The sequence below is a fragment of the Lepisosteus oculatus genome, chromosome 3 (assembly GCF_040954835.1).
Source record: "Lepisosteus oculatus isolate fLepOcu1 chromosome 3, fLepOcu1.hap2, whole genome shotgun sequence".
In the NCBI taxonomy this organism is placed as follows: domain Eukaryota; kingdom Metazoa; phylum Chordata; class Actinopteri; order Semionotiformes; family Lepisosteidae; genus Lepisosteus; species Lepisosteus oculatus.
The window spans coordinates 59,073,329-59,098,193 of NC_090698.1; the positions used below are offsets into that span (position 1 = coordinate 59,073,329).

A 24,865-nucleotide genomic window follows, 5' to 3' on the forward strand; every position below is an offset into this window, starting at 1 on the left:
AGGGCACTTCATAAAAGCTGAAGGATCAAATAACATAATTACAGCTACAAAATGCAACCATTTTTTCAGTTTTGCTCTCTGATACTTTAGCATATCTGTTTTTAACTTAAGAATGTGCTGTTGTTTATGATGATACACCTTTTAAATGTATTTAGAAAATGTTGCATCATTTAAACAAAAAAAACAGGTTTCTGTAAAACACTCACTGCTGCATTTCAGCTTTTCACCATTTTTTGAGAGCACTTCTTTATAAAAAATTGGTTTATTGGTAGTTTATTTATATCTAAACCATCTTCCACTCAACTAAAGCTTGTATTTCCAAAACATTAAGTTACTTAGTAGATAACTTGCTATGAAATTAAAATATTTATCACGTTTATGTCTGACCTTTAGTAAATAACCCAGCACAATATACTGAAATAAGCATGTATGTTTTTTAGTAAGTATTGTATTTATTCTATAGATAGTATAAACAACACCAATATATAATTCTACACTATATGAATCTACTTTGATAAAGTCAAAGATCATTGCACACCACCTGTCATATGACAGTAGTTTCAGCTTTTAATACTGTTCATGTCAACAGCCTATTCTTAAAGAAAACAGAAAGGTACTTTGTAAATTATTTTAACTCTAACCACTCTAGATACTAAAGTTTACGTAACTTTGTAATTTACTTTCATTCTCTAAAAAACATTTTAAGCAGTTTGCTTGCATAGTTTTGGGCTATTAAACACATTTGACTAAATTCTAAGCAGTTACAGTACATATCAAAATACCACTTTGTTTTGAATACACAAATTATAATGAATGTATACAACAATCAGTTTGTAAAGAAAATCAATGCATATCCTATATTGTATACAGTAATCTATTAAATGCAAAACAGAAATGATTTGTTGGTCCCTTCACTCCAACAGCGATTTTCAAGAAATTAACAGATAGTTCCTAAAACTTTAGATAAGGAAAAAGTCAGAGCTTCATAGCAAACGTATTCAACTTACCATCCTATTTCGCAGAATAACCTGTAATAAACTGGAGAACCACAAGCAGTTTCACTTCTTTGAAATGCAGTTAATGGGAGGAGCTTTTCTACAACTTCTTACTAACTTTCTTGCCTAAGGTGTTCAAAGCTCATGAAGACTAATTACCTACCGGTGTCACCTTGTGTCAGAAGAGTGCATTTAAAAGTCATTCATCATGTTTCAAATCTAAAATTGAAATTTACCTTCATTTCATTCTGGACACCTGTATCCAGAACATATCTATCCACAAGGACAAATTTAAATTGATCTCACTGCTACAGTAAGACAATGAATGACAATGTGAAAATAAAACGTTTTCAAATGCATAGTATGATTTACCTTGAAATTACAATTGTTGAAGCAACTTAATTTTAGCTATATTTAGGTTTTAGTCAAGTTATTTCAGAACTTGGGTATAAACAACCCATTTGTGGTGTCTGAATCTAAATCAGATTTATGTAATTTACCATCTGGACCTTCTTTTATACTTTTATACTACTTTGAAATCAATGCAACCTTAAATCAAGAGGTGCAACTGATAAGGGTGTTTGTTAAGAAAATAAATTTGCAGGCAAAGCAACCATAGAAGCACATACTGTAAGTACTTTGGCAAGTATTAGAATGGGATAACAATTAGTAGCTAAAAAAATTGAAGATGGGAATCAAAGGGAGAAAAAAAATCAGTCAGAGAGGGTAAGAACATAAGAACAATTAAAAATGAGTAGATAATTGGCCATATAGCCCGTCTATCCTGTTTGCTAGCAAGCAGCTATATGTTGCAAAAATCTTATCCAGCTATTTCTTGAAAATTGCCATGGAATCTGCTTCCACAATATAGTGGCTTGGTCCATACTCCCACAACCCCTTAAATAAAGATGTGCCTTCTTTGCTTGGGTTTGCTCTGTGGGCGCCTGTGGCTGGAAGGTTGCTGGTTCAAATCCGGTGGCCGACAGAGGAATCCTACTTCATTGGGCCCCTGAGCAAGGCCCTTAACCACAGCTGCTCCAGGGGCACAGTGTAAATGGCTGACTCTGCACTCTGACTCCAAGCTTCTCTCTCCCTGCCTGTGTGTCTCATGGAGAGCAAGCTGAGGTATGCTAAAAAGACAAATTCCTAATAGAAGAAATTGTACAGTATATAGCCAACAAAGTGATCTTATAAATGCACTGCAATGTAGTTTCCACTTATTGGTAAAGGTTAAGACGTTGTCCTTATTTATCAAATCATCATAACCTAAATATTAGTTTTGAAAGGGGTAAGTTTACAAGTAAGACAAGTTTAGAAAGCAGAAGTGAATTTATTAAAATAATGACCTATCCTTTAATGTATTTGAACATTTAATATTTAACATAAGAATACAAAAAATACAAAAGAATACTGAAACAACATTTCAATTCTTATTCTAACTGCATTTATGTAGAACAAAATTCCAGTGTTAACACTTATCACATCCATCATCATTTTAAACATTCTTCTTTAAAATGTTACGGATAAGTATAGGAAAAAGACAACATATGTTTCCTTTCACTCAAGACTATAAACAGGCTAAAAAAATGCTCTCATGTTTCCATGTCAGTCTCTGTGGCAGAATGTTCTGGGAGCTCCTCAAGACCTGGATCCTGGAGTTCTGAAAGATCAAGATCGGGAAGAGGAATTCTCCAGTACTGGAATGAGTTGAAATGGCAAAGTTCCTCTTCTTTTGGAGATACCTGTAAAACATTAAGGTAATATATCAAATTTTTGTTTTCAATGAAGCAATCATTGCTTACTGAATAACTTTATTAAGTGTTTATTAACATCTACAAATTCATTTGCCAGATATAGATATTCTCATTATATAATTTAAGTAACAATTAAGGTTCATCTCCCCCTGTGATAGTACTGTACATATAAATAAATTAACAGCTTAGTCCATAGCCTCCCTGGAATCAAGGACATAAGTTTCAGTAGATGCACCAAAATGCAAAAGCAAGCACATGGGAAATTACTACTATATATACAGTGCAATATGAACAAGACAATTATCATCACATTTAGTTGGGGGCTAATCAGTGTCTCCTGGAGGATTTCAATCAATGGGTGAAAACAACTGTTCTGGAGTGAGCTATGATCATAAAACTAATCAACTTTTTACAACTCGCTGATCATTAAAATATTACCCTTTTAAAATGTACAACTATGAGTTTCTAGTGATGAGGTTTTACTCTTACAATTCACACAATGTGAAAAGAAGTGGTAATCAGATTTTTCAAAATTATCACTTTCAACCCTGCTGTAGCTGCGTCGGCCTTTGACACGCGAAAACAACGACATCTTGCGTTAGTTGTCAGTACTTACGTTACAGCTCAGAATATTTCCCAACCACGAATTGAGAAAAAAATATAAATCACCTTATCAAGTTTGAAGCATCCGTCTTCGAAGCTGTTGTCTCCCTCACAGTTATTTCTTTTCAGTGCATCGTTGTTACGGTTGGCAATATCCACCGCACCGCGCGCCTCGGGTTTATCATCCTGTTGGAAACTTCCAGAAATGTGCCTCACAGAAACGTCTTTTTCTTTGAAGGTCGTATGTCGTTCACGCTGTAGCTCATTTACGATTCGTCTTTTACACGGTGAATTCGCCTTTTCAAATTCTCCCTCAATAAGCGCTCTTTTCTTGGTGTTGTGGGTTAGTGGAAGCGGCGGATCAACACAGGTTGCTCGTGGTATACCTTGGTCATGTGCTCCAATCTTGTACAGTGGACGAATGCATCTCTTCAAAGGACCGTTGTACAGCAAAATATTTTCTGCCCTTCTCTTGGTCATAAATGCAACTTATATAATAAGCTCTTTAAATTAAAAAAATATATTACTCAACAACTAAACAGGAACTCACCAAAGCTTAACAGAGTGAACACCGCCCCTTAACAAAGAGCAGACCACATTAGTGTGCTATGCTTTACGAACTATAGCGCCCTCTGTAATTAGTGGACTTAACGACCGAGACGAGCACAAAAACTTATTTTCCACCCACATTTAAACACGTGTTACTGCCCTAGTAGTTTTACAAAAAATAAAATGAGTTTTTGAAACTTTTCAGTCTTCATTACAAAATGTGACATACAATCTATCCGTAGACGTTTCTCACATTGCTTTGAATTAGAACTGTTTTCTTCACGTAAAGGGATGCGTTTCAGGATTGTGTGGTAATCTTTACAATACAATACAAGGTTTACAGTATAGGGCAGTATAAGGACAAATAGCCCACAAGTTGGGAGGGCAAACTAATATGGTAAAGAAAAATATTTCTGGGGAACTGGAAATTTAAAATGTTCTGTGGTATGAATAATTCATAAACATCTGCATGGTTCTAAATTCTCAATTTTGTAAGCAGAGAACTATTCAAACTAGTACTGTATCGACATTCTGCATTCCAAACTTCTGTGGAAAAATGTCTAAACACAATTTAAGGACAATGAATTAAGCAGTCCATTTTAAATTTTAAAAACTGTTCAAAAATATAATTCTTTATTGAAAATTAATTCTTAAACCCAAAGAAACTGCTTAAAACAAGCAGGCTGACTGACCCATGCCAAATTAAAATGAAATAACTGCTTTGAACTTTACAAAATAAATATACACAATAGCACAAACAGTTACGTTCTAAAAATACATGCAATTTGGTAAGTGAACAGGAGAAAAAAATGTACTGTTTTTTATTGGAGATAAAAAAGGCACCAAAATTTCTATACCTTTACATAAGAGCAAAAATAACTGGTCACTTCATCAGTTCAGGCTGACCCTTTGTAGACATCTTTGTAAATGTTTATGGTAAATGCTAAGTTGCAAAGATGAGAAAAATAAATCCCAAGTTAATAATTCTTCTTTTGGGAAGACTTTTCACTGCTGTCATGACTTCCTGTCAGCTTGTTCCTTTTGTGTATTTGTCTCCACTTCATTCCCATTTCCAGCAGGGAACCCATTAGAGACCAACTGCTCAGCTGGTTTTCGTGCAACAAAAAACACACAGTCATAGAGGTATTTCAACATGGAATGGCTGTTCTCTGTGTATGTGGTTGGGACTGATTCTCTCTCCACCTATTGAAAATAAATTTAACACACCTATGAATATCTTCTTTTTTGTAATATTAGACAAACGCTTTACAGGTTCATAAAAAAATCTAAATATCAAATTCACCCATATATACAGTATAGCTATATATTACAACAGGTAGAGGAATCGATAATATGTACATACAGAGGCCAAGCAAAAGCTGTTTGAGGAGACAAGCTCTTTAAGAGCTGTTTTTATTTGTTGTATGTTAAACAACTAGATGTAGGCACAGTATGTATTCAGAAAAGATGTAAGGACAATACACAAATGTAGAAAACTACAGATGTTCCTTCAGATTACAACAATATATACTTTACAGTTATTTTAGAAATGCAACACATGCTACATCCTTTTGAGTAGCACAATAATTAGTTATTACAGTGCAAATATGGTGCATGCTTGGTCTTACCTCAAACTGGAATCCATACTTTAAAATAACAGACTTAACATCTTCATAGCTGAGTTCAATTGAAAGTTCATTTGCCATGTTTTCGAAGTGGTACAACAGTGGGCCTAATGTATATAAAAACACATTATACAAGAGTGTGAAAAAATGCCATTTTCAGTTACATGCTTCTCTGTGTATAAAGCAATGGCTTGCTATTTTCAATATATCAGTTTTAGAAATATCCAAAATCAAATGTACTCCTTATATTCTTCAGAAGCACTTCATAATACAACTTTAAACTGCAGAATTTAAAGCTGAATGCAATAAATTAAAATTCTGCAGGCATCTGTAGACCACACACAAAAGTTATAAATGTTTTAACAAATGCTGACATTTTGTTTTCTCTTTTCAATACATTTTGTTCTACTTACCCAAATTAATCCATGCTCCACCTGGTTTGAGTATATTCCAGATTGTCTCAATGTAATCAATTATGTTATGTGCTGTATCTATAAAGAAACAGGTTGCTACACAATCCCAGGTATCTTTTTTGGAAAAAAAAACATGAGCACCAATGTTAAAAACTCTTGCAAGTTAAAACAAATAATCATATTAGTGAATCAATCCTAACAATAAATTATAGGTGCTGGTGTTAACATCTAAACTTCTGTGCCAAAGTATTAACTATACACGCCAAATACTAAAAGTAAAGTCGCACAATAAAATATTCAGTTATTCAAAACTGGACTTTTGTAGAATTTATGTCTCAAAGACAGAATCATTGTCCAACTTAAGTACAACAGTATTTTAATATACTTCATAAGACATTCCAGTTGGGATGATTCAGACTGCAGCTTTTTGCATTTCAAACATAACTCAAAATGTGCATGCAGAATTCATCGAAGGGGCAAGTGTGAGATAGCTGAGTGTATAATAAACCTGTTATGGTGAAACAACTCTTCTGAGTTGTCATACGTTTCTCTAGTTTCCACAGTTAGCGGATAAATACTATGATAGGCTGTGGGACGTAGCTGCTGAGAGGCGTGCCTTTCATGTTTTTATCAAATTTGATAACATATACTTATAGTCAGACATATGTTTGGATGTCACCTAAGAAAATCAAATAATTCAAAATGTGTCTATCAATGCAGCTGTCTAAAAGCTGAAACTAAAAAAACCTATAATTACTTCAATGAACGGAAATGTGAAAATGTAAAAAAAAAAGATTACAGATTAAGATGGATTTACTCACTAGGTTCTGTGTAAACCTCCAGGAAATCTCCTGCTGCCATAGAAAAATCTGAATTAGGCGGCAGGCTCTGTGGATTGACATCAGGAAATTTAATTGCGCGAGTCTGATCGGAGGACTTCTTGTTATTACTGAACTGGTGGATCCATGGATATAAAGTCATTGCATTCACCTCACAACACCTAAGGAGAAAAGGGCAGCAAAATGTAAAATGAATGCTTCAAGAAAAAAAAAACATCAAACTTATTTTTCAAATAAGACTTCTTTTTTTCCTTTCGGGGAATCTCAAAAGGTCAAATGTTTTTATGAAAGAATGCCAATGTTAGTAGTGGTGTGATGCTATAAGGGGGCCATTAACATCAGCTTAAGGAGTCAGCATGTTGTTCATGGTCATTTTACTCCACATATTATTACATTTACCATTTGAGACCCATGCATCTAATCATTGTTACAGTAACATCAACATTAAACTTTTCTCAACCAAATAATTGTTGTCCTACACAGTTAGGTGCACTTACAGAGCCTTGCAAAAGTATTCAGATCCTTCTTGTGGTGTCCCATTTTCATTTGAAATTCTAAAATAATGTAGACACATTTTTTAAATGCAGCAAGTATTTTTGTGTAAGTCTCTACCACCTTTTAACACTAGCTTAAAGAATTTTTACCCATTGTTCTTGGTAAATTTGCTGAAATTCTCACAGGTTTTTTGTGGATTGTTTCTGGACAACAGTTTTAAAAGTCCTTCCACAGATTTTCAATAGGATTCAAATCAGAACTTTGAATGGGCCACTCAAAGACATCTACTTCCTAATTTTTCAATGAATATTTCTTACTTATTTGTAAGGCACTCCAATGTTTTAGGTGACATACTTTGTCCTGAAAGGAGAATCGTAGTCCCAGTTTAAGGTCTGAAGGTTTTCCTCTACAATTTGCTAGGACTTTGCTGATTCGGTATTTCCATCAGTCATCAGTCTTGACAGGCTTCCCAAAGTAATGCACCTTGATGGGTATGCAGCAAATGTAATACCCATTAAATGCAATCAAATCCCCTTTGCTACGTTTGCAGTATCACTTAAGTGATACGTTGCAAACCAAATGTGGAACTTTTTTTTTCAGTTCCATTCACGTTTCGTTGAAAGACTGGTACAGTACATTGCTGAACCACAGACATTTTGTCCCATCTCTGCCAATGAACTCTAAGTCTTGCAAAGTTGCCTTTGGCCTCAGGGTGGCATCCCTAACTAGTTTCCTCCTGGCCTGGCTACTCAATTTGGAGGGACAGACCTAGGCAGTGTCTGGGTGCCTTCCACTTAACAATCAACTTCAAATTGCTCAAATAGGTATTATGAGTCTTTCAAATGTTTTTGTACTTTTCTCCTGATCTGTGCTTTTATACGTCTTTATCCTTGAGTTTTTTTTTTAGTGCTCCTTGGTCTTCATTGCTGAATCTTTGTTAGAAATTCAAAACTTGAGTGGGGGACCTTACAGAGACAGGTGTATTTATTCGTGTGAACAATACAGCTGCACACAGGCAACACAACTAATTATGTGACTCATTAACGTAATTTTGTTCATCTTAATTAAGTTAAGTTCTTCAATATAAAGTGTTTGAATACTTATGCAATCATGACATTTCCATTTTTCCAAATGATCTATTAGTTTTTTTTTCCTTTGTGAAGAGTAGGTTATATATGTAATATTAATTGCTACTATAAAGTGTCAGAACTGCAAGCTTTAAAGCAACACAATATGAAAACTGTGCAAGGGTCTGAATACTTTTGCAAGGCACTATAAGACTTTCTGCTTCACAATGTGGTTCCAATGTTTTGATATGCACTACAATCTGTGGGTTGAAATAAAAAGATACACTTGTCAACATAAATTGACACTTCAAGTTAATGGAAAAATACTACTCAATTTCACCCAAATATATCAAAGTATGTCACAGAATCGGAGAGCAAGATGGCAGAAGCAAGAATGCAGAGCAGGATATACTGAATGTTTTAAAACACGGAATTAACTCATCACATTTAAGGATAATTTGCTCAATAATTTGGCTCCTTTTCCTGAAACCTGTTTTGTACTGATTAGGTTTTACTAAAAACTAAAAGAATCACCAGTTTCTTACAAGTCTGAAATAAGAGAGGAATAAATACCTGTTAAGAACAAAATGGGAAGAGAAAAGCATAAAGAAGCTCCACTCATTTCCCTGACAGGCATAGCCTAGCTTGGCTATCTCCCAGGCTAGTCTTCCAAGGCCTGCACCGGGCACAAGAACACTCACCTTTGAGATGTCACTACAAATAGAAAAATATACATAGTTGGTAAGAGTGCAAACTGTCTACCGACCACAGTTAGTATACAGAAAACAAATACAGAGAATAAATACTTCACTGACTCCTAGTTAGGATATTTATACTTTCACTTAGAATGGGAGTGATTCAAGAGATTAGAGAACTGCAGATGTAACACCGATTTATAAAAATGGGGACATAACCTGAATGAGATACCTATTCATAGATCAGACTAATCTAAAAAATAAGGGGATCGACAGACTGAATTAGTGATAAAAGAATTACAAAATGACTTAAGACTTAAGAGTTAAACAAAGATTTAAGGCTTAATTTAAACAAAATCGTGGAGTTGGCAGACAAATGGCAAATGAAATTGACATATTTCTATATATCACTGTAAATATTGCATGGATGATCTGGAGCTGCAGGAAGCCACATCTAAAAGGGAATTAGGAGTTCATGTAGATTGTCCTCATTGTGACCATGTGGAGAAGCAATAACAAAAGCAAAGAAAATCCATGGAAGTTCTCTTACCTCTTACCTCACTTATCACAGTACAGCCTTAATATCCTTATGTTTTAGCCTTAGTTTTATAATGGAAAATCTAGTCGATCTCTAGACTCAAATCTAATTAAACATGCATTTTACGTGTCTGCAGCAAAAGCTTGGCATAGCTCCTCAACTGGTTACATAAAGAATCTGGTGAGCTCACTGGATCTCAGACGTCTTGCAGCTATGAAGTGCAACCAAATGATGACTTTTACATTCTGAAGCTTTCTAAAAGTGAATGGGTCTCAATACTTCCGGTCACTTGAAATAACCACGTTGAACACAGAAACAGGTTTTTGATCCGATGTGATCAAATGTACGCATCTAATTATGCAAGAACTAAATTGGGACTCAACATTGATATTAATCAAATGATCTCAAATACAAACTGCCTGACTATAAAGCAAAAATAGTCGTTTTCACTTTGTGACATCAATTCTTTTGGAATGACTCTGTAGAATGTGTTAATCCAGAGAACATTTTCACACTTAGTAATACAAGGACATAGCGTCAAAATTGGAAACTTAAAGATAATTTAAAATGGCTTACGATGGATAGCTTCTTTACACAAACAGTTGTGTGTACCTGGAACAAGATTCTCAGCCAGGCAGTTGAGGCCCAAACTCAAGGCACTTCACTTAGCTACTAAACCACCAAATGAGGAAGACAACACCATATCAATACTATCCCAGACTCTAATTCGACATGAGTGGGAGGTACTAAGAGTCATGTGAAAAAGAAAGTACACCCTCTTTTTATTCTATGGTTTTATATATCAGGACATAACAAAAATCATCTGGTCCATACCAGGTCCTAAAATTAGGTAACTCTAACCTCAGGTGACAAACAACACATAACAGATTCCACTATGTCATTATTTATTTAACAAAAAATAAGTCAACATGCAGAAGCCATGTGTGAAAAACCAAGTACACCCCTTGATTCAGTAGCTTGTAGAACCACCTTTAGCAGCAATAACTTGAAGTAATCGTTTTCTGTATGTGTTTACCAGTCTCTAACATAGCTTTTAGAGGATTTCTGGCCCACTCTTCAGTACAACACTGCTTTAGTTCATTGATGTCTGAGGTCATTCGTTTACGCACAGCTCTCTTAAGGTCCCGCCACAGCATCTCAATGGGGTTGAGGTCTGGACTTTGACTTGGCCATTCCAACACCTTGATTCTTTTCTTTTTCAGCCATTCAGTTGTAGATTTGCTGGTGTGCTTGGTATCATTGTCCTGTTGCATGAACCAATTTCGGCCAAGCTTTAGCTGTCAGACAGATGGCCGCAAATTTGTCTCTAGAATACTTTGGTATTAAGAGGAGTTCATAGTCGACTCAATGACTGCAAGATGCCCAGGTCCTGTGGCTGCAAAACTAGCCCAGATCATCACCCCTCCACCACCATGCTTGACGGTTGGTATGAGGTGTTTGTGGTGATACGCTGTGTTTGGTTTTCACCAAACGTGGCGTTGTGCATAATGACCAAACTTCTTTACTTTGGTCTCGTCTGTCCAAAGAACATTGTTCTAGAAATCTTGTGGTTTGTTCAGATGCAACTTTGCAAGCCTAAGCCTTGCTGCCATGTTAACCGTGGCCTGTAGATCCCTAGATGTAGCTCTTTCTCTGAGCATTAAACTGTCTGACCTTGGGGTGAATTTGCTAGGACGCCCACTACTGGGAAGATTGGCAACTGTTTTGAATGTTCTCCATTTGTAAATAATCATTCTTACTGTATAATGATGCGATTTCAAATTTTTGGAAATTTCCTTATAACCCTTCCCAGATTGTTGCGCAACAACATTTGTGTCTCTGAATTCATTGCTGAGGTCTTTTCTCCTTGGGATCATGTTAACACACACCTAAATGCTCCAGACCACCAAACTGCCAAACGTTCTGCTTTTATAGAGGTGGTCACACTTCCTGATGATCAACTAATCAAGCGTATTTGATTAGCAGCACCTGGCTGCTAATTACCTTCTTAATTCCTATGGAAGCAGTAAGGGTGTACTTAATTTTCCCCACATGGTTTCTGCATTTTGGTTTACTTTTTGTTGAATAAATAACGACAGTGAAATCTGCTATGTGTTGTCTGTTATCTAAGGCTAGATTTATCTAATTATAGAAGTTGGTGAGGACTAGATGATTGTTATTAATGCCCTGATATGAAAAACCATTGAATTGAAAGAGGGTGTACTTTCTTTTTGACTGTACATTATGTGACACTACTTTTTTAACAATTATCAAATGGACCAAGCTGTATAAGAACAGAGCTCCTGTTCAAACTTTTGTAAGATACAGAGTGCTTTATAGAGATCCCACTCAAACAGAATCACATTCCTTTTTTTCACTCCATAAAGCATATTCTCATGATAACAGTTAATTAAACAGACCTACTAACTTTATAGGAGCCCTGGATATGAAGTTCTTTTACAGAAACACACATTTTAAAATAATTGAATTTCTTAGGTTAATATTTGTTTTTAAACATAAAAAAGAACTGCATTATAGGTTGACCTGAAGTGGACGGTCTAATAAATCCAAATACTTATGACTACAGGAAGTTTTGTCCAGCAATGGAAATACCTAATTTCGTATTTCAATATTTTCCCAGGTTTTGGGTATACATTATATTAATACCAGGTGAGCTGAAGATGAAAACTATGCAATCCTGTTCAGTACCAAAATGTTACTGAAATCTACTTGAAATTGAAATATATTTCAATGTTCCAAACCTACAAAAATTAAGTATGGAAAATATTTTCAAAATTTTACATGTATCATTTCCATATACCAATGGTTGCAATTAACGCTTATAGCATTAAAAAGCCTGGCAATTGTTTTATGCTTTAAGGTAAAACTGCTGGAATATTGGGATTAAATATCCCATGTTTGAACAAAAATCCCAACAACTAGTTCCAAATACAAATGGTTTTGATTCAAAATAATAACAGCAACCTTATTTTAACTGCACATCATTTTAGAGAAAAGACATTTCATGAATTTCTAGAAACAAGCCTACATGTGCCCTAAGCCTTATGAGGAGTCTTTAGCAACCCTTTTATAAACTTGAGTTTGGAAAATACCATTGATCTCTTGGGAAGATCCTCAGTATCTCATGGATCAGCGGCTGATAGCAGGCTTCCCTTTCAGCTTTCCCAGCTTCACTCCAGTCCCGCACAAACTGTTTGATAGTTGACTTCAGTTTGTCCATATCAAATGTAGAAGATGGACGTACCTTTCTCAGTTCATCCTGAGATTAAAACAAATAATGGTATTATAACACTACATTTTCTGTAGGCATTAAGTACATGCTATTTTTTTTCCTACACTACAAAAAGTGTTTCAGTTGTGTCTAATTCTAAGTTGTGTAAATATAACAATGTTAAAACATTAGTTTATGTTTGTGTATTCTAAACTACTGTTTTGTCTAGATTTGCACCCCTTTCATAGTATGTATTTTTATGGGACGCACGTTATCTTTGGAAAAAATGCTCTGAAAATCAATCATCCTGGTAGATGTTGATTGGTAGATTATTATGGGAAGAATATTTGAAATGTATATAGTATTTGAAAATCTGAAAGGCACTGTGGCACAGTGTTTATCATTGCTGTGCAGCATTGGGGTCCTGGGTTCAATTCCCGGGGTGCTGCTATCTGCATGGAATTTGTACCGTCTCCTCATGTTTGCGATGCCAATTTTCCCAGAAGCCATTTCACCTAGCAGTATGACTTTGGACTCTGTGAGGAAAGTAAAGCGCTTGGAGGAAACCCATGTTGACACAGTGAGAACATAGAGTACAAACTCTACTTACATAGACCTCAGGTTGGGAAATGAACCCATGTGTCAAGCTCTGCGAGGCAGCAGTACTAACCACTGTGCTACTCTGCTCCGTATTACAGAAATATTAACATTACAACTGCAGCGAAATGGATATTATGTCATGGAAAACATTATGGTACCTCTGAGTTGACAAACACAAAAAGTAGGTTTAAAACCCAAATCCACATCCTAGAATAACACTATAGTTTAAGGTTATAGCTCCTTTGCTCAGAAAATGAAAATGCAACATACATCTTCTGCATAGTCCATATTTTCAAACATGTGAACACAGTTGAGCACAATGGCCTGCAACACCTCCTGGTTGATATCGATACATCTGCGGATCTTTCTGAGGTGAGGGATGAAATTTGGGAGCAGCCTCTGTTGACGATCTGGAAGGAAACGAAACTGCCGCTCTGCACGGTTCACCCTCTCATGAACATGAATCCTGAAAGGGACAAAAACGAGACATTTTACTTGATTTCTGGTAGTGCAGGAACAAAATAACATTCCATACTTTTATAATATGCTATCAGAGTTCATATGCATATTAAATTATTTCAACAGGATTTCTTGAGAAGTGCACTTAAAGTTTATTACATATTTATATGAATCATTAATATTAGAATTAATATTAGATATTCATATCTGATTAACAGGCTGGGCATTTTACGTACACAGCTTGAAAAAAATTAACTGAACCAATACAGTTTGAAACTAAAGCTTTCCAACTACCCAAACAGAAAAAAATGTCTCATCTAAATAATACAGATCTGGCGTCTATCTTTTTCAGCACATATGGTTTGAGCTTAGAGAGCAAAGCACATTCATTTCTAGTTTATTTGTCACTTGAAGTATATTTCAAGAATCTCTTAGGGTGTGAAACTGAAAATGTTTAAAAATCGTTTTCTGATATTAACAGGAGAGAAAGTGTTTTTAATTGCAGTAGAATAGTTCAGAAATCCAAGATGACAGACAGATACATTTGGGATGAGTAAAGTAAATGAGGTTATTTTTTCCCCACTCCATTCTATGTTTTGCATCTTTAAACTGAACACTACCTCTTCTTTAAAAATCTACAACAAATTCATAAGGCTACTGTCCACAGCTTATAAGGCCAGGCATTCTTTTTACTAAGAAAGCTGTACAACAAAAAAAGGGTGTGTGTACATCAAGGTATGTCACGTTTTAAATACTTAAATGTTAAAAATGGTGGTATCTCTAAACTTGTTAAAGTCATCTGCCCATGTAATATTAAATATCAAAATCCGATGAAATAAAACATTTCCCTTACTATAGGTCTAGACACGTTTTTTCTGTCAGATTAAGTTGTGGTCAGTAATCACACGCTTTTTGAAAATACCACTTTAATCGCAAATCACTAATGAAATCTTAGGCCAGTAATAATGCAAAGGTAGAAGAAAAGTCATATCTGACACCACATTTTGTGAAAAAAAAGTATTTTGAAAGTAATTTACATATAATTTAGGGTGCTTGCACAATATCTTACTGCCTGAGCATCATTCACCCTTATAAAACAAGTTCCTTATCCATGGCTAGTACTGACAGAGATGATGATCTATTCCTGCATTTCTCAGCCCCACTCTATACGTTTCCAAATATCTGATAATGTCTGCATACACATTTGTATTTAATCATTATAGTTAACACTAGAATATTGCAATAGAGCAATAGCCTATTGGAATGTATTTATTTTAAATCTTATGTATTTATTCATAATGTCAAACTGTGGTTTCATTGTTTTCCAATGAAATACCCGATAGGAAGCATAGTTCACATGTAAGTGATATTATAGGATAAAATATTAATTCTTATTCCATTTTAGGTACTATACACCAACTTTTATTAGACAATAGCATTGTACTGTACAGTACTGTTTGACAGCTACAGAAAAGTACACCGCAAACTTAGTCATGTTCATAGCATTGTAAACTCGCTGACCATTTCTTACTTGTATTAGAAAAGCAAATCAAATTGGAGAAAGAAAAAAGAAATCAGTTCATTGTCCGCATGTTTTTTTTTAACTTCATCCTACATATTCCGAACAAATGGAGATCCAGGTACTTATGAAAATACCATTCGACCCATACAGCTCAAGAACCTTAATGCTGGGGTCCCATACAGCAGTTTACTGTATGTCTAAACTTCAAGCAAAGCAGACGTCTACTGCTCTACAACAGATTGTGATGAAATGAGAACAGAAACCCCCAATTTATACCAGCGAGTAGAAGCACAAGATCACGCTTTTTAAAGGATTATGATGTATCTCGGCATTTCGCAGATTTCACTGCTGTATTATTTTTAAGTAAACACTGGTTATTTCAGCACTGAGACAGAACAATGTCTTTATTTTGCTGAAGCCTTAGTAGCAGACCTGGGAAGCTAAAGAGGCTTCAGCTTGAACTCAGCTTGACCATTTTTTAAAATTACATTAAGCGTTAAATTACGGTTTTTCCCTTTAATGAAAGGAAAACGTTTATTATATACTGCTCGAAAAAATAACTGCTTAAAGCATCCCCACCGTTCTGGAATATAGCACAAACATTGCCTAGACATAATGACTTGTTAATTTTTGTTACCTATAGTATCTAAAGGCATCTATAACTTTCCAAAAGTGCTGCCTTTCAAGTCTCTCTTCCTCCTCTGGCGTATATCTGATCCGTTCTTTATAAAAATGAGTTTCTTCTTGCTCCCCATCAGCGTTTAACTCCCGCTTTGCTTCGGCCATCACTGGGCACTGAAGGTATCAGACACAAGCAATAGAAGATGAACGTGTAACGGCAGGTCAAAAATCGATCTCAGAATAATCGCTCATATTTTCCTTTTTGAATTCAACAATATCTGCACAATAGCAAGTTAGTTTGTATATCAGAATATTGTATTAAATGCATTAGCTTTATACTAATTAGGTTGTGTAATGTAATGTGGATTCCATTTTACATCCAGGCATTTTGGGCTCAATCCTGGACTTTTTAGGCGTCTTTCTATTCATATTCATACTGCAAAGAATAATTGCAGTTGTCTCTCAGTTAATAACAGTTGTTTCTCCTCATCATGATGTAAAGAAAACACCAACTGAAAGGATTGAAGTAACACGATGAACAGACTGTTTAATTGTTGCCATCTTGTCAGCTCTCAAACTTATCGGAGGATACATCGACATCTTTACAGTTTTTCTGCAGTGACAAGTTAAAAAAATACACTACACTGCACTCCGCGACAACGTGTGGAACCACCAGTGATCGTAAAAGGAACGTAATGTAACAAATTAGATGATTCTTTATATGAGTAAGTTGTTGGTTGGGGTACGTTGGTGAATTATAAAGTTCCATTAGTATTTGCATTAATGTTTAACTGCATTTTTCTTCTATTTTTTATAATATACCAGAAGAAGACTAAGTCTTAAGACATTTTACAGCAGCAACAAAATGTAACACACATATCATTGCTCTCCCATCTGGATTTTTATTGACTTTGTCTTTTAGTAATACAGTGACACTTTTTTGCAGGTAATAGTTTCGTTTTAAGATTTTTCATATATATAACCGATTTGTTTTACTTATGACCTAAGTAGAAAATCTTGTCACAATCAGAAACGGTTTACATGGTATTACAAGAGACAGGTGAGTTAATACACATAGTTTTCGGTTAAATGGTATCTTCAGCAGCTTCTGTCCTCTATTTTCCTGTAGGATTGACAATTTTCCCCATGAAAAGTATGCTCCTGGTTTCATGATTACTGATTACAAAATGGAAAGGACGGTTGAATGTCAATGTCAAGGGTGGAGGAAACAAGCTGGATCCAAGCAGGATTTGAATACCAGTCCCTGCAGTTGCAGACGTTCCTACTTCATCCACATCTAGTGTTGCCTTGTGATCAACCTTAAAAATATCAAAAAACAAGCATGTCATTTCACAAAGACTGGGAATAGAAAGCATCCAGTATGGCATTCTCAGCTTACATTAAAATATTTCTGAAATGGTTAAAAATGTTCTAGAAACTGAATTGCTGGTGGCAGCAAGATTATAATGCACACACTAATATTTGCGATGACATAGGCATAGATTTTAAAATAACTGTGATATCACAGGTGCATGACATAATATTATGTAATATTAAAAATATACCTTTTATGTTTTATATAAAACACACTATATATAGGAACAAGTAATAGGTTTATTCCATGATTGAAAAGAGAAGAAAACACAAAGTTTCGACCGTGGAGCCTTCTTCAGGTGAGAGCACTGTGAACACTATATATAAATATTATATATAAATGGAAGACTTTTCCTAAGAAAGATACTGTACATGTGCTTTATGCTTTAAAACTAACTGGTAGCAGCTAAGCTGCATTTTCTTCTCTTGTTTGTAATCTGTTCTGTATTCATAGTTATTCAATAGTTATTACCATATTGCTATAGCTTACTGTAGGTCATGTCATTTCATAAAAACATAAGTGGTTTAGTATCCAGTATTTGAGTTCAATTAAAAATACCAGATTGATAATCTGGTATTAGTTGAAAAAACTTGATTTTAATTGACACAAGAACAGTGAAAGATAAAACCTGGTCCTGTTTCGTAAAGAAATCAGATTCTTCCCTTTCTATCAAGACAAAGATTGCCTGTTTGTCAGAGAAGTTGCTAGTGGAGAATGACACATTTTACTTTAACAATCAAAAGACTAGTTCAGACAAACCAGGAAATCTGCACTGTGAGGGACTGGCTACATAAAGAGTTAATCATGAACCTATGACCGTTACATCAGTATGTGAATTTCTTTTCAGTTTGCAGTGGCTACAGTGATTGTATTATAATTTGAAATAACCGAAGCATTTGCAAACTGTAGCTCAGCATCTACTTGAAAACGATCAGGAACCGTTCAGAGTAAGCTGGTTGTAGGTTTCGAGATGAAGTCCCCATTTGCTGTGGGCCAGAGGACACTTGAGGTGGCAGCAGAGAGAGTGGTTGGGGTGTTTTACTCACTGAATACCACTTTGCACTTGACAGACCTGACAGAATATAACATGTGAGAAAATATTGTGGTAAGTGTTGTAGTGAATGTTGTTTGTTCTTCCCTTGTTCCTGTGGGTTTCCTCCCATATTCCAAACATATACCGATTAGATTAATAGGCTTCTGGAAAGTTGGTCCTAGACATGTGAGGATGTATGTGCCCTGCAATGGATAGGTGACCTGTTCAAGGTGTACCCCACCTTGTACCTGTTGCCTGCCGGGATGGGCTTTGGCTCAGATAAATCAGATAAAAAACAGATAAATCGATGTCGAATACAAACCCCTTCCTGTGTAATGCTATCAGAACACCCCTCTCCCAAATTGGTGAGCCAGGGTGTTATGGAGATACAGTATGACTTTTATGCTCTTGGTATCAATGAGTGTGTCAAATGGATACTGTGTGCTTTTTATTCTATTTTCCACTTAAGAAAACGTTTAATTAAAATTCATTAATGTACCTTACCTTTGAGACAAATACATTGTCCTTTGAAATTCCGGAAAGGTCTGCACTTCGTTCAAACATGTCCTTCATTCCCATTTCAGACAAGATATCCTTCAGTGAATAGGACGTTGAAAGAGAAAACTTGGGCAAACTCAATGACACTCGTCTACAAAAGTAAAGAAAATGTTAGTGTAAATGCAATCCATTCATCCCACAACCATTTGTCTTCTTTTACATATATCTATATAGTGTATTAATTCTGAAGGTTCCCCTTTACAACACATAAACCATAAGAATCCTTTATTTATTATATTGTGTCTGTATACAAATATTTACAGTATCTGTTAAATATTTATCTGATAGGAAAATCAATTGTACATTTCTGAATTTTTATGTGAGAGTTGCCTGAAGTTTATTTGGTGGTATCAAAGGCTCACATACAGAATAGGACTCAGTAAATGATATGTATTTTATGGAACTTTTTGTGTGTCATAATTTAGTGATACTTTGAATATTATAATGGTTTCTGTAACTGGACCAAACCACAAATTTGTGGCTTTTTATATTCTGAATTATATATGGTAAGTCTGTCTCCACTATAGTTTTGCATTCTACTAATCTCTTGTTTTACGCCCTAGCAAGGTAAACTTTAAGTGAACTCCATACAGCATTCAATATGTTTATTAATATCAGTATATTTCATTCTTCATTCTGTACTTTGAATTGTTATGGTGGTGTGTTCAGGGCCATTATTTTAATGAAAATAAACTCACCAATCACGTCCCCGTCCTGTGGACACTGCATTACAAGAACATGCTTTGATATTATATGTTTAAAACTGTGTAGTCCTTTTTTTTATTCCTCTTTGTGGACTAGCTAAATAACCCCCATCTTCATCTGATCAATTTCATGTAAATACCACCTACTGGTTTTTCGCTGATCTGTGCCATTTCCTCAGATGCTCTCTGCACCAAGACTCCTCCAAGTCCTTAACTTCTCTCTCAGGCAGGAGGAGAATCATTGAGACTCCTCCTTTGTAGCCAAGTCTCAGGACATGAGTGGAAGACTCTTTGTCATGATAAACATCAAATGAGCCATCTTTATGCATCATCTGAATTGGGACAGTTGTATTATCATCAACATGAAAAATATCTTGACTTGTGTCCCTCGGATCAAAGGGAATTTCCCATTTACCTATAAAATAAAAGTATAAGTTTAGATTTAAATGAATTGATCCTATTATAATACGAAATAAACTTTTATACAGGTAAAAAATAAGGTTGATACAACACATTGATACAATCCAATTTTTTAAGCAAATAAAATAAAACTCAAGAGGAAATTAGCATTCTAATACCATTGATTTCACTAAGTATGGTTACATGAAAAAGCGTTTAAGAAATTCATCACAACAAATCAGTAAATATTTCAATATTCTATACACTTACAGTATTCAAAAGTACATTGTGTCCGTGTATCTATACAGCACTTCACATTAATACTAACAGCTCTGTACAAAAAGGACATTTAAAAAGATAAATTAGTTTTATAACTTGGTGAAATAACAAAAAATAATTGTTGTATTGGACAATAGTTACTGGGCATTTCAGAACAAAAGTCTGTCTTCAACTGTGTAGACAGAAAAGTAAGCAGTAAGAAAGTCAGGTTTTGCCAGATACTAAGTAGTTCTTTTGGTTTTATTCTTGTATTGTTAAGTATTGAAGATACCTTGAGGCACTGAAGTGTTGAAGAACTTTGAGAAAAAAAAGAGCAACAAGGCTATTAGTCATAAAACAAATTGAGTTTTGAATTGCACTCAATCCTTTCACTTGACATCTTACCTTTGAAGAATATGGAGCTGACAAGGAACATTACCATATCCTGATTCAGGTCATCTATGAAATGTGGGATTTTGCCATGAGTTTTATCTTCAACATATTTATTAATCAAATGCAGCGCTGCAGTTTTGTTGGTAAAGTCAACAGTGAATCCTTCTGAGTGGTAATATTGTTTAATGTCCTCCAGAAAAGTTTGAAGTGGTTTAAAACCCTCACGGATGAACACTGCATTTCCAACAGACAGGTCCACATCTTTCTTCCGACTGAGACTTTGGAGGATTTTTTCAAAGGCTTCATTCACTTTTTCTTCAGTGATGTGAGTTTCATTGAAACCGAGACCTCGGAACAGCTCATCATGCGTCTTGCCCTTTGCACCCAACGACAGCATAGCAAGGGCAGTGGAGATGCTCAGGGGAGAGAAGATGATGTTTTTAGATTTTGCATCTGGCTGTGCAGCAATGTGTTTATACAAGCTGAAGCCAAATTCGGTAATTGCAGGTTGTACGTCTAAACTGCAATCGTGGTGGTGCCCATGACCATGGTGATGCCCGCGTCCCTCGTGATGACCATGACCATGACCATGACCATGGCGATTCCCGCGTCCTTGGTGATGCCCATGACCTTGGTGATGTCCATGGCCTTGGTGATGCTCACATTCTTGATGATGCCCTTGGCCATTAGAATGATCACCATCATTGTGAGAATGATATTCCAGGATTTTACCCTGGACAACAAAGCAGAGCAAAGCTGCTGTGATGCAGAAACAAGTCACCTTCCCCATCTTCGTAGTTATTGTTCTTTAATGACCTGTTACTGAAAAAAAAAACATATACTGTATAACTTTGTAAAAATACATACTGTACATAGTGAAGATGAATAAGTATTGAGACAGTACAATCTGATTCTAAAATAAGTTTATTATTTTGCGAACATACTGTACTTTGATTGTCCTCGTGTGCTATCTCTTAAGTGAATGTATCTTGGAAAACCTGGTACTTTAAACTGCTACTGTAACACTATTATACCAGGTTTATTTTGAAGACCTTATATTATTTATTATGAATAAATGTATTATGAATATTGTAATTGTGAACACAGATCATTTTTGGATCTGTGTTAGTACTATTAATGCTTTTGATATACAATGATTAGGAAAAGCATTTTAAAAAGTCTTATGATGTCCATTTTGGTTAAATTACAAAATTATACAGTACATACACATTTGTAAATTTAATATGCAAAACCCCAATGCTCAAACAAAAGACTTTTAAAGGTAATATATGTTACAGTAAATGTTTGCCAAAACTAAAGTGAAAAAAATGAAATATGTTAATAATATCAGTATTCAGACCTGTAAAGTCTTTCTAAGTAAATCTCAATCAGTTTTGCTGACTGATTTGGTAGAAATTTTTGACTGTCCCTTTTTTCAAATTTGCTCAGACTCTCAAAAGTTGCTTGAGTATTTCTTAGGGACTCCAGTATTTAAGAGCCTTTCCACAGGATATCAGTAAGATTCAAGTCAGGACTTACGTGATTTTTTTGTAGAGCAATATGAGATGGGATTTGCATTTTACCATTGAGGCGAGCCTTCTGCAGTCACTGGGATATTGCTGGCCAATGTATAGTATTTGTCTCCAAAGCAGTTCTTTCAAATTGGTCAGACAAACGTTTTTTCTTTGGTAATTTCTTTTGAATCAACGTTTAATTAATATTCATATATTTGATACATATAAAATGCTCTGAATATTCTACATGCTCATCCATGTTGATTTTCAATATTAAGTACTGTATTAATGCACTGTTAAAAATCTAAAATGGCAATTCCATTATATTTCATATTGTTGGAGTGCTGGGCAAATATAAGTTTTTCATGAGAGAATTGCATGTGTAATGAATTTCATTTTAATTTTCTTCATTTCACAAAAAATCCCTCCTCTGTTTTTTTTGTTTCATTTTTATCATGTTTAAAATAGCAGAAAAAGGGAAAAAGGTTTTTGGAGTATTTTTTTTTTATTTTTAAATGTATTTTTCCGGTCTCTCAGGTGATGTTATCAAGGTGTTTTGCATCTTTACTCCTCAGTTTGCGTATGCATTCATGAGGAGAGGTATGTTAAGTTCATGACCTCCAATTCATGAATTCATAAAATGTTAAAAGTGTAGCATAAGAGTTACAAAAACGATGTAATGTAAGATGGCAGAATATGTATACACATTCAAGGTGCAGTTTTGATTTACATTTCTATCATGAATAAGGGGTTATATGGAGCGAATGCAATGTGTGGTTGTCGGTTTATTGTTAAGCCTGTGAAGCGGAAATTTAAATTTTCCCCCTTTTTGCTTTCGGGGTGTACAGAGTGGGTGCAGGCGGAGCTGAACCAGTTTCTTTTATTTACTGCATTGCAATCCTCCTTCATTCAGAGCGCACTTGTGAAGAGAGCAAATAAACCTACTCAAACCGGCAGACTGTCTATGGATCGCATTTATATTTCTACACTACACCTAACAGAGTCATAGCCGTAATCGAAATAAAAACAGGAGGACCCACATTTTGTCCCAGATAAGATTTTGCACACAAGAAAGGATGCACAGTTAAATTTAGCACTTACCGTGTTTGCCTGCGTTGTGGTGCATGTGTGTTTCATGGGGGTCTTATCTAAATTTATACATCTCTCGGGAGTTCATTGTTTACTTATAGCAGTCATCAACCTCTAGTCTAAACCCTTCACTATCAAACAATCCCCAGCCGATATTTGCGAACTTTAACAAAGTTTAAAATGCGAGCATTCTGTAAACAGTTCATATCGCTAGAAAAAGGGGTTACGAAAATAGTGAAGTAATAAAAATTAGCGAGCGGGTTAATCAGTAGATAAAATAAATCATTATAACCCCGAACTTGTAAAGATTTTGGCAAGAAAATACCCGAGCAGTAATTTTGAGTGTCTTGTTCTCTGGCACAACTTTGGTGAAAACAGCAATGGTTTACAATACAACGTGTTAAACAAATATGAATTAATATTGACAATGCATACATTAAACTAGGTTAAAGGTGTGAGCCTGGCCAGTACCTGAATGGAAGAGCTTCTTGGAAAATTTGCTGCGGTAAGAGGTGTTAGTGGGGCCAGTAGGGGGCGCTCCCTCTGCAGTCTGTGTAGGTCCTAATGCCTCAGTATAGTGACGGGGACGTAAAACCGAGGTCTTGACTCTCCGTGGTAATCCCAGGGTGTTTCTCAAAAAGAGTAGGGGTGTAACCCCGGTATTCTGGGCAAATATTCCCTTGGGTTTTACTAACCATGGCCACCTAATAATCCCCATGTACGAATTGACTTCATTTTTATGTTCCCCACTGTTGCATTATCCAGTTGGGTACTACACATTGGTGGTGGTGGATAGGAGTCCCCATTACCTATAAAACTTGGAATGGAGTGTTCAGAAAAGTGCTATATAAGTCTGATTAATTATTATTATTAATATAAATATTATATTAATATTATTGTAGCGCCCGGCTTGGGTACACGGCGAGGGGCAGGACGGGAGTAGTCGTGGTCAGGGCGGGGACTAGGAAAGCCACTGACCAGTGCAGCTGACCAATTGTAAAACGGGTTGCACAGAGTAAATAGTTCCCTGGTTTCGCACCCCTTTTGTACTCGTACTCCATTGCCACCCTATTTCTGTGTAACTGTAACCGTATAGACCACAGTGTGTCGTACCACAGTGTGACCACAGTGTGTCGCGCTCTGTCGTTTTCTGGCTCTCTCTTTTTCTCTCTGCGCGCGCGCGCGCGAGCTGTGTTTTGTGCTTGCTGGGCCGGACGCTCGTCCGAAAAATAAAAGCGCTGTTTCTCATTCAAACGAGAGTCTGAATCACAGTGTCAGTCCTTGCCGAATCCGAAAACGTTGCATTATTAGAGTATTTTAACTTTATTTTTTGTTTCCATTATTATTATAGATACAAAATATATTAATTCCCAATGTTTTGGAAATCTGGAAGGTTATGAGCATAGATTCACAACTGTACTGATTGAGTACTGAAGGTATTTGGAGTACAAAGGCGATCTGTTTTAGGACAAACCACTCATTCAAAATCACCAAATGATTTACTGTAGATTGTGTCATAATAATTCTATGAGATT

General features: G+C 35.5%; 4 protein-coding genes across 4 annotated transcripts in view; all 4 read right to left on the minus strand.

The window, feature by feature from the left end:
• trpm6 (transient receptor potential cation channel, subfamily M, member 6) overlaps window positions 1–4,009 on the minus strand; it is a 46,052-nt gene extending 42,043 nt beyond the window's left edge. Inside the window, exons 1-2 of the mRNA XM_015367160.2 lie at window positions 3,419–4,009; window positions 1,008–2,737 (exon numbers count right to left, since the gene is read on the minus strand). The gene's annotated coding sequence lies outside the window, so the exon portion shown is untranslated. The remainder of the gene's footprint in view (window positions 1–1,007; window positions 2,738–3,418) is intronic.
• LOC107079885 (uncharacterized protein C9orf40 homolog) lies at window positions 2,588–3,832 on the minus strand. Its single transcript, XM_015367199.2, has 2 exons — window positions 3,419–3,832; window positions 2,588–2,737 (listed from the first exon to the last, which is right to left on the minus strand). Exons 1-2 carry the CDS (start codon window positions 3,830–3,832, stop codon window positions 2,588–2,590), a joined length of 564 nt encoding a protein of 187 aa, XP_015222685.2.
• Window positions 4,010–9,063: 5,054 nt separating the features above from the next.
• On the minus strand, window positions 9,064–16,792 carry LOC102689976 (carnosine N-methyltransferase). Its single transcript, XM_069187315.1, has 4 exons — window positions 16,024–16,792; window positions 13,676–13,871; window positions 12,687–12,853; window positions 9,064–10,245 (listed from the first exon to the last, which is right to left on the minus strand). Exons 1-4 carry the CDS (start codon window positions 16,170–16,172, stop codon window positions 10,239–10,241), a joined length of 519 nt encoding a protein of 172 aa, XP_069043416.1. The 5' UTR covers window positions 16,173–16,792; the 3' UTR covers window positions 9,064–10,238.
• Window positions 16,793–16,889: 97 nt separating this feature from the next.
• On the minus strand, window positions 16,890–23,447 carry LOC102690176 (alpha-1-antitrypsin-like protein CM55-MS). The gene is made up of 5 exons (XM_015367167.2): window positions 23,343–23,447; window positions 20,740–21,543; window positions 19,825–20,092; window positions 18,920–19,064; window positions 16,890–17,326 (listed from the first exon to the last, which is right to left on the minus strand). Exons 2-5 carry the CDS (start codon window positions 21,515–21,517, stop codon window positions 17,123–17,125), a joined length of 1,395 nt encoding a protein of 464 aa, XP_015222653.2. The 5' UTR covers window positions 21,518–21,543; window positions 23,343–23,447; the 3' UTR covers window positions 16,890–17,122.
• Window positions 23,448–24,865: the final 1,418 nt, after the last annotated feature.

What these genes read in the sequence shown, in the direction of transcription:
- LOC107079885 (XM_015367199.2), bottom strand. Translation starts at nt 3,832, where the DNA reads ATGACCAAGAGAAGGGCAGAAAATATTTTGCTGTACAACGGTCCTTTG. An exon ending in GATGCTTCAAACTTGATAAG is followed by an intron (nt 2,738 to 3,418) that starts GTGATTTATATT and finishes AATGTTTTACAG; the next exon opens with GTATCTCCAAAAGAAGAGGA.
- LOC102689976 (XM_069187315.1), bottom strand. Translation starts at nt 16,172, where the DNA reads ATGGCCGAAGCAAAGCGGGAGTTAAACGCTGATGGGGAGCAAGAAGAA. An exon ending in GATGCCTTTAGATACTATAG is followed by an intron (nt 13,872 to 16,023) that starts GTAACAAAAATT and finishes TGTCCCTTTCAG; the next exon opens with GATTCATGTTCATGAGAGGG. An exon ending in ATATGGACTATGCAGAAGAT is followed by an intron (nt 12,854 to 13,675) that starts GTATGTTGCATT and finishes TTTTAATCTCAG; the next exon opens with GATGAACTGAGAAAGGTACG.
- LOC102690176 (XM_015367167.2), bottom strand. Translation starts at nt 21,517, where the DNA reads ATGGGGAAGGTGACTTGTTTCTGCATCACAGCAGCTTTGCTCTGCTTT. An exon ending in CAGCTCCATATTCTTCAAAG is followed by an intron (nt 20,093 to 20,739) that starts GTAAGATGTCAA and finishes TTTATTTTATAG; the next exon opens with GTAAATGGGAAATTCCCTTT. An exon ending in ACAATGTATTTGTCTCAAAG is followed by an intron (nt 17,327 to 18,919) that starts GTAAGGTACATT and finishes GATATTTTTAAG; the next exon opens with GTTGATCACAAGGCAACACT.